Consider the following 19,154-nt stretch of genomic DNA (forward strand, 5'->3'; position numbering starts at 1 on the left):
AGTGTACGAGGTAAATGTTAGCATTCGCCCCAACCACAACCTGGAAAACAGAGCCCTACTTAATCACTTTTACTTTCGAAATGATATGACAGAATGGCGATCTTAAACCGTGGTTTCTTGCGGTTCGATGACGATTCCTTGGCAAATGCCATAATCGCCGAGCAAACGGGAGCAAGTTAGTGACAAAGGTTGAGCTCCAGCTCATCTTCAATTCAATAAAAAATAAAAAGTCAGCAGGTGTCGATGGTATATCCAACGTTGTACTAAGACATTTTCCGATGGAAGCAATTGACATTTACACCACACTCTTCAACAATGCACTGAATAATGCATATTATCCAGTGCATTGGAAGACCGCTGTGGTTCATCCTCTCCCGGAAAAGGGAAAGGACAACTCCAATCCGTCAAATCTTCGGTCGATAAGTCTTCTTCCGAGCATCAGCAAAGTTTTCGAAAAGATCATCAATAGGGCTCTGACTAAAATAATTCCGGATAAACAGTTCGGGTTCAAAACAGGTCATGACACAATTCATGCTGCGTCTAAACTCGTTTTTGAAATCCAATGGAATAAATCAAAACAACAATGCCAAGGTGCTGTTCTGGTTGATTTGGGAAAGACTTTTGACACCGTATGGTTAGACGGTCCTTACCTAAAACTTAGCAGGCTTATAAGAAAACCGTTGTTTATACTTTATGATATTTATTAACAACATTACAAATTAACAATGGTCTTCGGAGACAATTCCGTTTAGGATTCCGTTGGCTAGGGCCAAAAGAGAAACGTGCAAGAATTGGCGCAAGATGGTTATCGTTGGTCTTCACGGGCCGCGATTAGCGAGAAAAAGTGTAGTTTAGTACCTCGGTATCTGGTTAGATCAGTATTTATATTTCGAAAGACGTATAAATGCTGCTCTGACCAGTTCCAGAGCAGCCTTCGCTCTGACAAAACGTCTGTTTTACAGCAGTCGGCTTGACCCTAGTGTGAAGTTAATTTGCGACATGGCCCTCATACGGCCGATGATCGTTTACGGTTGTCCTGAGTGATTCAACGTTGCCCCTTCCCAAATTTAGAAGTTTCGGGTTTTCGAGCGGTAGTTTTAACTTACATCGAACAGCATAATCTTCTTACGTGCATTATTATTCAAATCATCAGAATTGACAATTTCGTAATAAAACTCGTTCGAGGTCACATTGCAAGAGCTATGTCTTCGACCAACACTTTAATTTTCGGGGCGTTCTATCCGAATGACGTGTATCAGAGACACTCCTCTTTTTATATAGATGCAGTCTGATACAGAATAGATTGGCAGTTCCGCTAATCGACCACGTCAGACGAAGAACCGTGGATAGTAAACTCCTGTACAATCGGGACGTTATGGCACAAGCAGAGCTCCTTCGGTTCAGTAGGGTAATTAAAAAAAAGACAACAAAATATAAAAAACAAAAATGTTAGATAATTAAATTTTCGGCTGTGGTTGTTCTTGTTTTAAGTAGTTTATAGGTAGACTAGGTGGTTTAAGTTAGCTTTGAGTTTTATATTAAGGACCTTACTTTAAGTAGTTTTTAAGTAAAAATAAAAAAGAATATCGATATTAGTTTTTTTTATTCAAATTTTCTAATAAATGCAAAAATAAATAAAATATAAATTGAAGTAAAATAGATCTTAGGGCCGAAAGGCATTAGTTTTAAGTGTTATAGTTTAACTTAGAGGGTCCGTATGGGACCATTAAGTTAGTTGTAAGTTATGGATAATTAGGCTAGTTTTATGAATTATTTCTAGTTTTAAGATAGGTTTAAGAATGAATTAATAAAAATGAATTTACAACAAAAAAAGAGCGTTATTCAACTGAGCCCCAGTGATTTTTGTTTTTTTATTTTTTTCAATTTAAATATATTTTTATTCTTATTTTTTTAATTTATATCATTTAACACTTCTTTGCAAAACATGGATTGTTACAGCAAAAACTGCCAAAAGAGTTCTAATAATAATCCTTTGTTTGCCTGTTTTGGACCCTGTGGTAATCTTTACCATGCAAAATGCGTTGGTTCAACCAATGCGTTTATCGAAAAAATAGCAAACTCGAAATTTTCTTACTGGTACTGTCACGACTGCCGTAAGCTGTCTCTATCTCAACTAGCTTTTAAAATGTCTTCTTTTAGGGCTCACTTTTTAAATCTTTCTAAAGATTTTGAAGTGCTATTGAATTCGTTTAATACTGAAGTTTGCAAATTAAATGCATATTCTGCAACCAACATCATGGTTGATAGTTAAACTTCGACCGATGATTTAGCTAGCCCCAAAATTCCGCCTACCTTATCTTATGAAAGTGGAGATATTCTCGCGCGATCAGGTCCTGGTGTTAATAACGCAGAAAGTGTACCTGATAAACAAGAGAAAAAGTCTAAAAAAGAAGACAAGAAAACTCTGTGCTTGCTAGAAATTCTACCCCTCCCTCAAAACGAACTAATGTTAACATCACCCCAATACTTTCAGATACCACTGGGACTCATCATTTAACCGTTACTGGGACAGTTATAAACAATTACATCCCTATCAAAGCTATTTTAAAACTAAAAATAATTTGTATGTCTCGTCTAGACCCACTTTGTTAGCCAGAAGATATAACTTCTCACTTAGTTACTACCAAGAGCATACCTCATCCATTAGGTGTACTAAGATCAATAAACCATAGCTTTGTTTCTTCTTTTAAATAAGTAACGAATCCCACGTTCTTCGATTCAATTTGCAATAAAAATATATGGCCCGCAGAGACTTTAGTCAAAGAATTTACACAAAGTCAAAAACGAGGTGTTTCTTTGAAAACCAAGCCAAAAAACTCAACAGACTTGTCCTCTTCCACCAAAACGTAAGGGGACTTCGTAGCAAGACTGCTGACATTTTTCACAACTCCCAATAATTTCCACATGACGTATTTGTTTTGACAGAAACCTGGCTTAATTCAAGCTTTTTCGATACAGAAATTTTCAGCCAAGAGTACGAAGTTTAGAGAAATGATCGTCATGTTGGTAATGCAAGGGATTTAGGTGGAGGTGTTCTTATAGCTGTAAAAAATACATATTTCTCTTCTTCTGTATATATTCCTATTATCAATTTAACTCGTATGTGTAAAGATAATGGTACAGACCAAGACTATTTTCATTTTAAACGTTTATATTCCTCAAAAAAGTTTAGAGTCTGTTTATAGCGAACTCTATTTAGCATTAGACTTTGTTATCAGTTTGTCTTCCGCTGACACCAATATTTTACTTCTAGGTGATTTAAATTTACCACACATTGACTGGATTCCATTAGAAGACGAATCTTGCCTTGAAGCCTCTCTCTCTTCTTCACAATTGGAACTATCTTTTCTCGATAAAATCCTTCTTACTGACTTACAGCAAACAAGCTGTATTAAAAACTCAAAAAAGAGGCTGGGATGCGACCCACACTGATAACTTCCCATAACGTCTGTCGATTTGTCAAACAAACTTGCTTAAAAGTTTGTCTATACTGGTACTGGTACTCGTATCAATTTTTACCAAATGTGCGTACTATTTTTTGTAGATTTTATTTTGTATGACTGTTGGATTTACATATATAAAAAAAATTATGAATACGAAAACAATATTTTCTGTGAAATAAAATAAGTTTGAAACCAATATTTCAAATTTTTGAAAAGCTATTTGAGTCGAAAGTAAATTTTTACCAAGTTTTAGTATTGTTTTTTTTTAGAGTTTTATTTTTTGTAAAAAAAAACTGTCAATTCGATTTTTTTCAAAATTTTATCGAATGTTGAAAACAATATTTCTTATAAGATAACATTAGTTTGAAGCCAATATTTCAAATTTTTGAAAAGTTGTTTGAGTCGAAAATCAATTTTTACCAACTTTTGTTAAATGTTTTATAGTTTTTTAATTTTTGTACAAAAACTGTCAATTCGATTTTTTCCAAAATTTTACTGAATGTTAATAACAATATTTTTTTGAAAGATAAAAATAGATTTAAAGCCAATATCTATAATTTTTGAAAAGATATTTGAGTCGAAAACCAATTTTTACCAACTTTTATTATTTTTTTTAGGATTTTATTTTTTGTAAAAAAACTGTCAATTCAGAATTTTTCAGAATGTTGAAAACAATATTTCTTATAAGATAAAATAAGTTTGAAGATATTTGAATCGATATTCAATTTTTAATTTTGAGTAATGTTTGTTTTAGATTTTTACTTTTAATAAAAAAACTGTCAGTTCGATTTTTCTCAAAATTTTATCAGATGTCAAAAACATTATTCTTCATTGCAAAAAATTGTTTTGGAGATGAGATGATATTTTAGTAGTGAAATTTTGGAGGTGAAACAATTTTTATTCAGTTTTTTTGATTTATAAAAAAAAACGTTAAAGTCATTTTGTTTCAAAAAATATACTTCTTTGGAATTACGTTACAATATATTATATAAAATTTTATTTAAGTCTCTAGCGTTTTTGGTTCGTAAGATATTAAGGGTTAACCAAAATTTTCACCTTTTTTTCAAACTGCTATGGTAAAAAAACCACCCACGCAATTTTCTTGAGAGCCATTTCTGCATCTTTCTGCCGTATTATCTGTATAACAAAATTTATTTGAGATCGATATCTCTTATGGTATTCCCCAGTACTAAAAAAGTGTAGTAATGCTTTAGTTAAACCTTTACGTTCTTATTCAAACTTTCTCTAAAAACAGGCAAATTTCCCAGTATATGGAAGAAGTCATTTCTAACACCAATTTTTAAGAAAGGAAACAAGGTAGATACAATAGACTACAGGCTCATTGCAAAGCTTTCTTGCATTCCTAAATTGTTCGAACAAGTTGTTTGTGAAAGAGTGGCAGTTCTTAGTAAAAATCTCATTTGCGATTAGCAATATGGTTTTGTGAAAAAAAGATCAACCGTTACTAATCTCCTCATATTCTCAAACATATGTTCAAACGTTTTAGAACAGGGTTATGAAGTTGACTGTGTATACACTGACTTCTCTAAAGCTTTTGACCAACTAAGCCACGGAATTATTTTATTTAAACTAAAAGCTCTTGGTTTTCCACCATTTTTCATAGATTGGATCAAATCATTCCTTGAAAATAGATTTTATGAGGTAAAATTTAGAAATTGTCTTTCAGGACCTTTTGTTGCGCAATCAGGTGTCCAGGGAAGCCATCTTGGCCCTTTTCTGTTCATCCTATCTATTAACGATGTATCGTCATGTCTATGTTCAAGTGAAGTTTTCATTTTTGCTGATCACATGAACATTTTTAAGATTATAAATACTACCCATGATAGTATCCTTAAACAAGCCGACATTAATAGTTTCACATTTTGGTGTGGAAAAAATAGTCTTGCCCTCAACCCTTTAAAATGCCAGACGATAACTTTTACTAAAAAACGAATCGTTGGTGTATTTGATTATTGTATATCACAGCAAAAACTCTGTCGCGTCTCCACATTTAAAGATTTAGGTGTTTATTTCAGTTCCAACTTAGAGTTTACACATCACATTAACTTTATTGTCAATAAGGCAAGTTCTATGCTTGGCTTTGGAGTTCAATGATCCCTATGTTACTCTTTCTTTGTACAATTGCCATGTTCGTCCTCATCTTGAATATGTATCGCAAGTATGGACTCCTTATTACGAAATTTATAGAAAACGTATTGAATAAATTGAACATAATTTCATTCGTTTTGGCCTAAAGGGTCTTCCTTGGGAAGATCCTTATGATCTGCCTCCCTGTGAACATCGTATTAAGCTTCTTCAATTGCAATCTCTCCATAAAGGGCATGTTAATAATGACTTAGTATTTTTTCATCAACTCATTAATGGTGAAATTGATGAACCTTATTTACTATATTGTGAAAATTTGAATTACCGAGGCGGAACTCATCACTTACGTTCTTTTGATTTTATACATATTGACTTAAATAGAACTAACTATGGAAAAATGAAGCTTTAAGTCGAATAAGCATTTTATATAATTTAAAATGTTCATCTTTTGTGTTCTGTATTAATTCATGTTAATGTTATTTATGTTTTGTATTTTGCGCGTGTGTTAGGCTTTAATTGTATTATTATCTTACTAACAACTAATACATGCACTTATGATGAGCCTCTGAAGTGTAAATAATAATTGTTTTTTTTTAATAAGGTTTTTAACAGTGCTATCACAAACTACTACTAGAACTAGGGCCTAGTGACTCATAACTCTCAACAATTCCTGTGTGCAAGTATTGTTGTCAGGGATGGAAGGGACCTACAGTTTAAAGCCGATTCCGCACGGCTATTTGGGAAAGCACTTTTCATGACAAAAAATATTCTTGGAGGATTTGTCAATTCCTCGCAAGAGATAGTACCCTTTTTCCCTACCCTAAATTCATTTTCTTACTGCACTAGGTTTTACATTGACAGCTGTCAATGTCATCTCAGAACCCGCATAGTTGGTAGTGCTTCAATAAACACGTCCAGTTACCTTACTTTTATTGCGAGATATGTCATACATTTCTTACTTCAGCTGCAAATTAAAGCATTTGACACTACCTAATTATTTCCAATATACATTCAAATTTGATGTATTTCTATGAACAGTAACGTTACTGTTTTCAATGAGACTACATTAATGCCGAACTATTTATATTTACATTTATTTTAATAATTTTAATCGTATTTCTTATTTTCCTAAAGTATTATTATATTAAATCTGTTTTTAAATATACGTATCAATGGACAAACTAGTAAAAATGATGACTTTATGTGTGAAATATTCTAATAGCATTGTCACAACCAACTGCTTTAAAATAAGTACCTTAACAGCAGCCAACAAAGAAAATTTCGAAGAAACTCTTTTCTCTTATTATGTTGATAGAGCGGTAACAGAGCTGTCGAAGTATTGTAATACAATACTTATGCTTACATAACCGAAGTACTTCCATTTATTTTGCATACAAAAAATCGAAATGGCCATTATTACTGTAACCCACTAATCCTAAACCCACCCAAACATAATTTTTCTTGAAACAAAAAAAAAAAACCCTTCGTATGCCCACTTTACCAAAACCGAACTTAAAGAATAGATACAATTGTAGATATATCTGGAAGATAAATTAATTAAATTTATTAGTTTAATTAAATGACAACAGATTTTCTCTTCTATTACTAACTGCCCTACGCATATGCGTATATTGTTTTAATAAATTCATCTAAACTATTACGAATTATACCTTTTCTCTTTGAATAAAGGAACTTAAAAACTTATTAAAAATATCATATTTCATGTCTATCGAAAGCTTTAAAATGTTAACTGCAAAAAATACATAAATTAATGTACTAACGTAATTGGTGTTAAAATTAAAGCGATTCATTAAAATGTTAAAGCCATTTTTAGCAATTTACTAAAGTTTAAAGATTTAAAACGATTTTAACATTAACAATCTCTTAACAATTTGCTAAAGTTAAAATCACGGAATGGCTACTTTAACTTTAAGCATCTGTACAAAAGGCAATTAGCAATTTACTAGTTAGCAAAACCAAAAGAAAGGTTTACAATTTGGGAGTCACTTAGTAAATTGTTAACCCTTAACAATAACTTGCTTAATTTTGCACCATTGTCTTCATTCCACCAATATTAATAGAAATGAAAATATGACAGATATAAGTACTAATTTATAATTTTAATTTACTTTAAAATGCTACTATTGCATTAAATTAACATCTCTGTACCGATCTTATCGCAGAAGTTTTTGTTGTTCGAAAAGCTCAGTGGTTGTTCTCTCCACATTTGTGCTTTATTTAAATTTTAGTGACATCGTGTTTGAAATGATTCCACCAGAACGGAATGTGATCTCGTCGCTTGTCGTTGCGCGCGGTGGTTATAGTCGAAATATTTTAAATCTTAATTGTTGTTGACATTTTTTTTAAATATAAAATTTATATTTTGACGCCTCAAAATAATGGTTATGGAAATTATTTATTTACCATGGATCGACATCTGCTCATGTATAATATTTTCTGTGGCAGCACTGTGCGTGACGACACTGGCTAAAAGAAATCACCACATAATTGATCTATTGGAGTACGTACCATAGTCTTTGGATTATTTTAAACTTATATTCGATTCAAATTTTGTATTATAATGAATTTGCTGTGACCAATAATTACTTTGTTGAATTGTTTGCTTTTTTATTGTCATCAGTGTCCAATCGAGGGAAAATGATCTCTGCCAGTGTTTGTTTTTCGTTTGTTTGAAAAAAAAATTGTTTGAATGTGTGATTAAAAAAGCGGTTGATGTCATTTTCGCAAATGAAATCTAATTCAATGAGTGATTAGATAAACCTACATAATGTAAAAATAATATTTTCAATGTGTGATAATTGTGCTTGTTTTTTAGGAAATCTTCACAAGACTCGTGGTCAACGAGCTTGCCTTCATTGGTGACCCAAAATTCTACAGTAGAACCGTACGACAATGATGAATAGTAAGAAACGCAACTACTATAGACCTATCTTCTGCTTTGAAATTTCTTAACTTTGGATCAAAAAAATAAAATCAAACATTTCCAGCCACGAGGATGAGGACAGTCTCTCGTTGGACAATCTTTTTCCTTGTGATCAGACAGAGATTTATGCTTCCAAGAAGATAAGTTATATTATTGACGAATTGGTACAAACGGAAGTCAACTACGTCGATAATCTTAAAAGAGGTCTTAAAAATTATGGTGATATCTATATTCGAGACGACTTGCCGCTTACTCTAAAGGGAACAAAAACTGAGCTTTTCGGACACATTGAGGATATTTTGAATCTTCATGAGAACATTATACTACCTATGATGCAACGCAACCAAAGAGATTTAAAAACATTATTTGATGAATTTTCGGAACATTTTGAAGTGAGTACGAGTAGTTAATCGTTATTTTGAAGATGAGTTTTATGTGAAAGAAGGCCCTAGATTAGGCACTTAAGAGAGAGGCACTTACCCGGGTTTGATTGTAGAAACGAAATTCGGGAAAAAGCTCATCCCGCTGAATCCCTAAAAATATTTTAAAACTCCGTCAAAAAGTTTAACCAGGAATGTACATATGTATTGTACATATATGCAAACGTATATTCATATATTTGAAGCTGAAGTTGAGATCAAACAAAAAAAAATACTTATTAAAAAAAGGTACTTAGTAAAAAGACAAAAATATTGATATGAATATAATTATATGTATTATGTGGATTTTATTTAATTTCATTTCATTTTTGTATTCGTTAACACTTTATAATTATAAGATACATTACTTTATAAATCAGTTACAAACTAATATTACAGCGAAATTTTGTTGAAAAAGACTATGGTTTCAGCTGTAAAATTGAATTAATTTAAATGCTGTTTGAAAAATAATCTTTTCGAGTTTTTCTAATTGTTGTTGCGTTTTGGATATCCTTAATAGCGCGTGGGAGAGAGTTCCACAATCGGTCAGAGATTATAAAAAATTAACGTTTGAATGTTAAATATGCAAAGCGAGGATGAATCAATTGACAAGATCTTTTTAAGGAAGGGAAATTATTTTTGTCAAAATAGTAGATATTGTGGTTGGTGTATGAGAAGTACATCAGAGTGTAGAAACATATTACGAAGTTTAAGGTAATTATTAAAGGTCATATACTCGTATAACAGCAGGGTAGAAAAATTGGACACACTGCTATATCTTCGTAGGCCTAAAACATAGTGAGTAATATTATTAAAAGCAACATTAAGTACCCTTGGCTTGAACTGTCATGCGATAGGTCTTGGGTCCAAACTCTGCGTGTGTCATCTAAAGTTTTTTTTTCACGGATACTGCCTCTTGCGAATAACTGACAAATCCTTCAAGAGTAATTCTTGTCATGAAAAGTGCTTTCAAGTTAGCCGTTCGAAATCGGCTTGAAACTGTAGGTCCACTCCATCCTTTGTCTATAAGTCTAACTTTGTCTATAAGTCCATTGATATGGTTGTCACATGTTAAAGAGTGGTTAAAATTAACGCCGAGGTTTGTAGCAGTTTCTATATATTCAATATGCGCATTACTTAAAAAAATTGAGTGAAAGTAAGAAGGGTCAAGAATATTTTTTAAAAATCATTGATAAAAATGTATTCGAAATTATTCTTACTAATACGGATAACATATAAAATAGATTTGATTTAAAAATTATCAAAATTCTTACTTTTAAAGTGAGGCTGTGATGTGATACAGCTGCTACCTGCTAGAAGTCAAATAGCCATTTATATTAAATAATTAGGTAGCGCAACAGTTCATGAAGAACCAGGGCCTAATGACTTACAACTCTTAACCATTCCTGTGTGCCAGTAATGCTGTCAGAGATAGAAGGCACCTACAGTTTAAATGCCGAATCCGAACCGCTTATTTGAGAAAACACTTTTTCTTGACAACAATTACTCTTGGAGGATTTGTCAATTCCTCGCAAGAGGCAGTACCCGTGAAAAAAGTTAGGTGGCACAGGTAGGAACTGAACCCAAGACCCCTTGCATGACAGTCCAAAACACTAACCATCGCTATGTACTCAAAATTGTCATTTATTAAACTTTAAAAAGTATATAATCAATAATTGAAGTTTAAAATTACTTCTGTTGAAATACCTATTCAAGATTTTGAAAGAATTCAGTATCATTTTGGTTTCTTTTTACTGTCAATTTGTTTTGTTTTAAAAAACGCTAGCATGCATCTATAGCACATTATTTATAAAATCTGTTTTTAATTTTTAAAATAATTATGCATTGAATTTTTTAAAAACTTTTTTAAAATTATATAAATTCTGTTGTTGATATGATGTCTTGAAGAGTTAAACACTATTTTGAAAAACATTGTACCTTTTGTATTTGTAATGAATCAGAATGTTTAAGAAAAAGGTATTGAATATATCCTTATAACCATAGAATAGTTAGTTTTCAATTATTATTATTTCACCAAGTTAATAAGAAATATAATTAAAATTTTAAAACTTAAAAATAGAAATGAAGAAATGCACACAATATTTTTGTCGAAGCTAATAGCTTTACTGCACTTTTGGAATGTTATTTGAGTCAGTTCAGTGTATTCTAAATCTTGAACACCTTTAAAAATTATTTGAAGCTGCATTGCTATGGAATAGTACCAGGATAGTACTAATAATAATATAAACCAATGAGTTGTTCTTTTACTTACATATACACCATGTCTCTTGTGATGGGTTCATTCATTTTGTGACCAAACGTAGCTAGTTGTGATTAAAAATTATTGTTATTAGAAAAATCAGTTGAATGAACAAAATTGAATGGTAAAGTCCAAATTGTTAACCAAATATAAATAGGTTTTCCTTAGATTTACTTTTAAAACCTAAAACTGAAATGACTCTGTTAATATTCACATTGTTAATTGTTTAGTGAACAACAAGTTTCGATAGCATAATCGAACTCGTGATTTATTCCGATTTATAACCTGTGTATTTAGAAAAAGCACATACCCAGGTTTATGCTGAAAACACGTACTGAAAGTTATTTCATTCAAAGCTGATTAAAGCCTTTTGTTTATATTTCAGACTCATGAATATATGTCAGAAAAAAGCTTCGTTCATTGTTTATTTTCAATTAAAACAAATTCTCTGAATGCTTGGAATCAAAGTCATAAAATAACCTTTTTGTAATAAGTAACTACTATGAAGTGGAATAATGCAAAAACAATCTTTATTTATTTTGTATACCGTTTTTTTTTGTATATAGTTCTTGAAATTAAAAGTTGCCCATTAGTTTCAGTTAATTATTTTAAATATGTTCGTATAAGTATCTCTATAAGCTTGAAATTTCTTCCTCCAAACTTTGCATTATTTGTCTTTGTATTTTTAACTTCTTATAGTAATGTCTGATTTATCGAATTGAAAATGCTTAAATTATTAAAATTTCAAGTTCCCTAAACAATCCAAATCGAAGGTTCTAAGAGAAATGGGAAAGTTTTTTTTTCGCCAGCTTCTTTAAATGTAGATATATGTAAAAACAATTGTTAACTTTTCATAAAATGCGTAGAAAAATTCAGTACATTTTTTTTAGAAAAATAATAGCCTTCAAAAAACACTAATAAAAATGAGTAAAACCTCATATTTATGGTTATTGTATTAAACCTCCTGTTAAAATTTTAGCTTTTACATTGATATACATTATGAAGGTTGCTCATCTTGTTTTTTTCTTTTTTTTGGTTTTCCATAGAAATTGTATCGGAGCTTTTGGCTTGTTTGATTCTTTGTTTTACAACATAAAAACCTGTTATGCTTGAAAAGTGTCTTCAATTTTTTTTCTAATTTGTGGTAACTTTTTAAAATTATTAGGAGTATACTCGATGTATGCTTAATTCCACTATTTTGAAATTCCTTTTTTAAATTATGAGCTATAATATACAACTAAATGAAAAAAATACAAACACATTATGTATAAATATCAAAAATAAAGAATTCGCAGCACAAAATATTTCTACCACAAATGCCACAATTTTGTTAAGCTAACGTGATCAAACTCCATAATGAAATTTGAATAGACACATATTAGCCAGACTACATAACGAGTATGTACGTGAAGAATTGACACCAAAAAAGGTTTTATTGTTGCATTACTAAGTTAAAAGAAACGTTTACAAAGTCATGAACGTATGAACAGTTTCAAGAGGTGTATCTTCTTGTAAACCAATGAATAGATGATAGAAGGAAATAAAGAGAAGGTAGTTTTGCCAACGCAATCGCAAAATACCATAACTACTAAAAAATGGCATCATCTTATTGAGCTTCAATGGCAAAACAAAAATTAGTCAAAAATTAAAACAAATCACGTATGTATGTACGAGTATGTATGTATTGAAATTTATTCGGCTTGATAGTAACAACAGAAAATATTGAAATAAAAAAGAATTCACTGATCAAATTTTGAGTAAAACACTATAAAGAGACTTGCGACTGCAGGTGAGGGGCTTTTATTCAAATGAAAAAAGAGGATGGGATGTGACCCACACTGATAACTTCCCATCCCGTCTGTCGATTTGTCTTGCTTAAAAGTTTGTAGGTTTTCGTGTTGGGTAAAAAAGGTTGTTAGTTAAATAATTTTTAAAAATTTTAAAATTACCAACCATATTTTTCATATCAAGAATAAGTTTAGTTTGAAAATCTAGTTTTGTTAAATAGATTTTTAGTCGAAAACAAATGTTTACCAATTTTAGTAGAATTGCTTAAATTTTTATAAATTGGATGAATGAAATTAATTTGAGAGATATCAAAAACCGAATATCAATTTTACCAACTTTGAGTAATGTTTTTTTAGGTTGTTATTTTTTATAAAAAAATTGTGAATTCCATTTTTCTCTAATTTTACCAGATGTTAAAAACGTTATTTTTCAATGATCAAAATTGTCTTGGAGATAAAATCATTTTAGATTCGTACAATTTTCGAGTTGACAATTTTTTGTTTCAGTTTTTTTGATTTATAAAAAAACTGTTAATTGGATTATTTAAAAAAAATACATTTGTTAGGTATCACGATGCAATATATTATATAAAATTTAATCCAGTCTCTAGCGTTTTTGGTTCGAGGGTTAACCAAAATTTGCACTTTTTTAAACTGCTATGGTAAAAAAACCGCCCACGCAATTTTCTTGAGAGCCATTTCTGCATCTTTCTGCTTTTTGTCTGTATAAAAAAATGATTTGAAGTCGATATCTCTTTTGGTTATTGAGCTATGGACAACGAAGAAAACTTCGCGGACGTACGAAAGTACGTACCTACACACACATTACAATAACTTAATATGGGAAGTAAATAATGCTATGTATCTTTCTTAACATTACACAAGTGTGCAAGCTAAAGAGTGACAGTTTTAGTTTTTTTTATATCTGATGCAAGCAAATCATGGTTTAAAAACTCCTTACTCAAGAAAGTATTTCAATAGTTTTTGTTACGTTCATTTAATTGTAAACATACAACAATTTATACAAATTATGGGACTATTTTGTACATTGAACTCATATAAAATAAATAAAACAGCAGTCCGTTGAGAATTAGTGACTTACAACACGAAACGATTCCTGTGTCTAGATTAAAAAGTTTTTAAGAAATCAATAAGAATCAAATGAATTAAGCTTTTAATCATATTTTGACCAAATTAAAAACAAGGGACAAAACAAATTATAAAATAAAATATATTGAAATAAGACTTTAAAATAAAATGTTAGATGTGACGGAAAAGTTAATTTCTTCAGTTTATTAAGTTCCATACTGATTTGTATGGGAAACGTATATTCCTCTTTTTGCGATTTTTCCAGCATCGCGAAATGTTTAAACCAACTTTACTGTTGCCAGGCGGAAAGGTGTTTTCGTATTGAGACTGTCATTTTTTTAAAGTGAATTTGAACAATTTGAATACGTTGTTGAGCGGTATCGTTCAATATTTAGTAAAGACGTAGTTTTTACTTGCCAAATATCAAAAGATAACACCTTAAAAGGTGGCATCTGATGCCTACAACCCGCTTATTCAAAATAAAAGATCTGCATGTTCAATAGAATATTGTTATCATTTCTTTGTTTTAAATTGCAAGGAAAAATAGGCTTATGCGTTTTATTCGTGTCAGTTTTAAGTATTTTTGATTGGAGAGTACAATAACTTAAATTCAGTCCAAGTAGTCAATATAATATTTCGGTAATGAGAAATTTAGTCATCTACATACATACATACATACATATGTACATACGAAAAAAAATTAATACAAATACGAAATTCTGTCGATTTTGAAGCAATTATGCATTGACTATTTTTCTTAGTTAAGCAAACTGACATCAGAATCAAGAAATATACATCAGTTGCAATTTCATTGAGTTTGAATTTTGCGGAAACGGCTATAATGTAAAATATCAGCTGTTTCAGCTGAACATAACTTTGGCCAAACTACTGAATTTGCTTTTAAATTTAAATTTACAATTTTTTTAGACCAGTTATTTGTATGTGCTCTTTTTCCATACTTTAAATTTAGAAATTCAAAATTCAAAACTGATATGAAAAAAAATCTTAATCATAAGGGAAAATAAATAAAAAAATTTCAATTAGATTTTTAAAAACAATACTTAAAGTGCTAATAATTAATTTTACCTGCAAGTAATTTTTGTAAACTAATAAATAAAATGCTTTCAACACTTTTGCTTTTGACGATAGATGCAAATGGTTTGACATACACCAATTAAACACTACCTTACCTATACTATATGGATAGATAGATAGATAGATATAATTTTTTATTTCTTATAAATTCATAATTACAAAATAATAATATATATATAAAATGTAATATATCATATAAATAAGAAAAATGGTGGTAGTGTTGAATGCCACATCAAAAAAAAAGCAATACAAAAATTGAAAATGAATTAATGGGTGGGGTGACCCTCTGTAAAAAATTACAATGATTAAAAAATAGCTAGTAAATTAATAAAAGAAAAGAAAAAAATATGAAATTTAACCAAGTTACATACTTCAAAAATCAATTAATAAATTCATTATTATTAGCCTACATATTTTTAAAATGCAAAGAAAAGATGCAATATATACAAAAAAAAAAACTCATTTAAACCAGAGTGCCAGAAATGAATGACTCAAAATTTGAATAATTGAAACCAAAAAGCCAAATTTTCAAATGTTTTATAAACAAACCAAGTGATGAAATTGCTCTTATAGATTGAGGAAGCTTGTTAAATAAACGAAAAGAGAAAATAGAATTAAAGTTACGAAATGCAGTAGTTCGAAAAAAAGGTACCGTGTACATGTTCAAAGAGTTTCCACGCAAACCGTGACTAGATATTAATCGAAAATTTCGATTACCAGACTTCATAAAGAAAGTTTTAAGCACCTTAAAACAATACAAATGGCGCACAGGTAGAATTTTTAGGTCACAAAATAAAGGGAAACTCGGTTGTCTACTCGCCTTGCGACAAATTTTTCTTAAGACGTATTTTTGCAAGACTAACAAGGGTTGAATTTTGTTTAGGTATGCACCACCCCAATAAGCAATTCCATATTGCAGCTTGGACTGAAAAATTCCATAATAAATTGTTTTTAAAAGATCGGTTGAAACGATACTACGCAAATAATAGAAGTGTCTAAGTGTGCATCGAAGATACTGTCTCAAATTATTCGTATGATTTAAAAAATTCATTCTGGAATCAATAGTGAGCCCTAAATATTTAAATTCATCAACTTTTTCGATCAAAAAGCACTTAGAGCTACAGCTTATATTGTCAAAATAAGTAGGAGAACAATTACCATGCACACAGTTCCAACTCGGTAGCTTATATTTTTGACATTCTGGAGCATGAAAATATGTGTTTACTTCAAAGTTTTGTAAAGAAGCCAAACTAAAAAGCATTATTTTAGTTTTGGAACTCATAACCAAATTAAGTTCCGCAAACCAAATTCTCAATAACTCAAGATCATGGTTTATATCGGACAACAGATTGAATCTACCGTTAGAGCCATATGAAAAACCAACATCATCTGCAAATGCAGTTGGTGTACCCCGAAAATCAAGTGCAAAGAGTGAATTGATGTAAATCAGAAACAAAATCGGTCCCAAAGAGTACAATTAGGATGAGAGGGGCATGGTTGCAAACTGCTGGCAATATTAGAAAAAAAACTATTGAAAGCATAAGCAATAGCGAGCTTGTCCGTTACATCGCAACCATTGATGGAAATACTTTTAGGTTTTTTTGAAACAGAAGGTTTATTTAAAATGGTGTTAACGATTTTCCATTCGTCTTTAAGATTACCTTTTGCAGAGTTGAATTGGCAACGATAATAATTATCCCGGCAAATTGGAATTTCTTTTTTAAGTTCGGAACAAAGTTTCTTATATTTTCTTTTAAGAGTTAAATTGTTAGGGTACTTATAGCACCTTATTCCGAACTTATTTTTACCTCTAACTTTATTGATTAAATAATTTGAAATATAAGGCAAACTTTTATAGACAGTATCAATCTTCAACGAATAGTAAATATCATGTGAAGAGGATAAGGTAACTCTTAAGTACTTAATTAAGGTGAAAACAAAAATTCTAACAAGTTAGTTTATGTGCTAAAAAAGAACACATTTATAATAGGCACATGACCTGTTTAAAAGGTAATTAATAGCACTAAAAAAAGGTAAAAAAGCAATAGTAGGTATTTGAGATTTCATAGTGCCCATATTATTGAGTTTTATTAAAACTAATTTAACGCAAAGCTAGTTTGAAAATGCTTTTGAACATAGTTTTATTTCAATAATTTTGTTTACATATCAATCAAATCAAAATTGAATTTCTGAAAAAGTAAGGATTTTTATGAAGTGGTGAAAACTTAAACAACGATATTTCTAATATTTTGAAATTTGTTTCACAATTAAAATTCCAAATTTCATCATAATTATTTCAGAACTTGTATTTAAAAACACAAAATATCTATTTGAAAAAATAATATTAAAACATATTTAAAAATCTTTTGTTTATTATCATGGTCAAATCAATTCAATTCCACAAATTTTTTTTGTAGAAAAATCAGTTTTATTGCTACGTTAACTTCACTATTAACAAAAAAACATCAATGGCACTGCGCCAGGAGCACCGAGAATACTTCAAGGTTTGTTAAATAGTTTAAAATTAAAAGGTACATAATTTATGCATATTAAGATTCTTTGACCATTTTTTTAACAGACACTCCAAACAGAGTTCAATGACAAACTGGGAATTGATAGCTTCCTAGTGCAACCCATCCAAAGACTGACCCGCTATCCACTATTATTACAGCAATTAATATTGGTAAGTTAAATGAAAGCAATTTTAACCTAAAATTATTATTTATTCAGATAACATTTCTTTTATATTTCATAGGATTTTTTTAAAAATGGTATCAATTGCAAGCCTGTTCTCAAATCATGTTGTAAATTAGACACTCGAATGAGGAACCACCTCGCCGTAGTCAACCAATCTGAAGAAATCAAATCTATAGAAGAACTTGATGAGGTAAATGGTATAAGACTTGCTATTATCCTTCTTCATATTTCTAAATTTTTTAGAACAAACAAAATTTAAACCAAGTTGCAAAATGACGATTATAAAATGTAAAAGTTAATATCTTATTGCTAAGTTCAAACCTTTTTTTTTTGCAATTTTTCAACTAAAAAAATGCCAAATTTTCAATAGTTGCCAAAATTAGACCGATTTAGAAAAAAATGATTATACAAACCTTAATTTTGTTTACTTGAAGAAAATGTTTGTTTTGTATTTTATAAATATCATTAACATGTTTAAAGTCTTAACAAAGTGTTAGATGAGTAAGACTGAAAAGTTTAAGGGTATTAATTTTTAATTTAAACTTTTCCCATTACAGCAAATAACATTTTCTAATCACTTGCCTTGTATAATTTCAGCTTAACATTCTTGAGCAAGGATATTTCCTAAAGTCTAGTGAATTCGACGCGTATAATCATAAATCTCGAAAGAAATTTCGATGTAAGGTGTATCTTTTCGAAAAATGTCTCCTTTGTACTGAAGTAAAAAAAAAGAGACTCGCTTATCGTTGCCATTTTGCATGGGACTCTATTGAAGTTTCGGCCAATAGTTCTAAATCATTACTCGTTACCCATAAAGTTCATAATCGACCCGAATTTGAGTTCGCAGCAGCGGAAGCTTACGTGATTAAGCAGTGGATGCGCTGTATTCTTAAAATTACAGAAGCGACAAAGGAGAGGTTAGAAAGTGAAACAAAGTTGACGTTACCAATGGAAGTGGTCTTGTTTGTCGTCTTCATGATGTGGATTATGTTTCGATTATTTTAAGTTTTGGAATTAAGTATAAGATTAAATAATATAGAAAGCTATGAACAAAAATAATGACTTAATAGATTAATTATTTTAATTTTGTTACTTGATGATTTGTTAATAGGTAAGCTCAGCCAAATAATTTGTGCAGTTATTGGACAATATCGCAAAGGCAGTTTAGTTTCATAATGTGTGTTAAATATGTCGCAAAAGTTTCGAAAGACAGTGTTATAAATAAATAAATGAAAGTAACACATTGAAAAGTGTGTTTTTTGTTATCAACTTAAAACAGGAAAAATATTAAAA

General features: G+C 30.3%; 1 protein-coding gene across 1 annotated transcript; it reads left to right on the top strand.

The window, feature by feature from the left end:
* Positions 1 to 7,833: 7,833 nt before the first annotated feature.
* LOC129951798 (pleckstrin homology domain-containing family G member 4B) lies at positions 7,834 to 18,953 on the top strand. The gene is made up of 7 exons (XM_056064119.1): positions 7,834 to 8,091; positions 8,407 to 8,493; positions 8,579 to 8,906; positions 17,582 to 17,668; positions 17,743 to 17,847; positions 17,920 to 18,051; positions 18,459 to 18,953. Exons 1-7 carry the CDS (start codon positions 7,970 to 7,972, stop codon positions 18,864 to 18,866), a joined length of 1,269 nt encoding a protein of 422 aa, XP_055920094.1. The 5' UTR covers positions 7,834 to 7,969; the 3' UTR covers positions 18,867 to 18,953.
* Positions 18,954 to 19,154: the final 201 nt, after the last annotated feature.

This window comes from Eupeodes corollae, chromosome 3, assembly GCF_945859685.1.
Source record: "Eupeodes corollae chromosome 3, idEupCoro1.1, whole genome shotgun sequence".
Classification (NCBI taxonomy): Eukaryota; Metazoa; Arthropoda; class Insecta; order Diptera; family Syrphidae; genus Eupeodes; species Eupeodes corollae.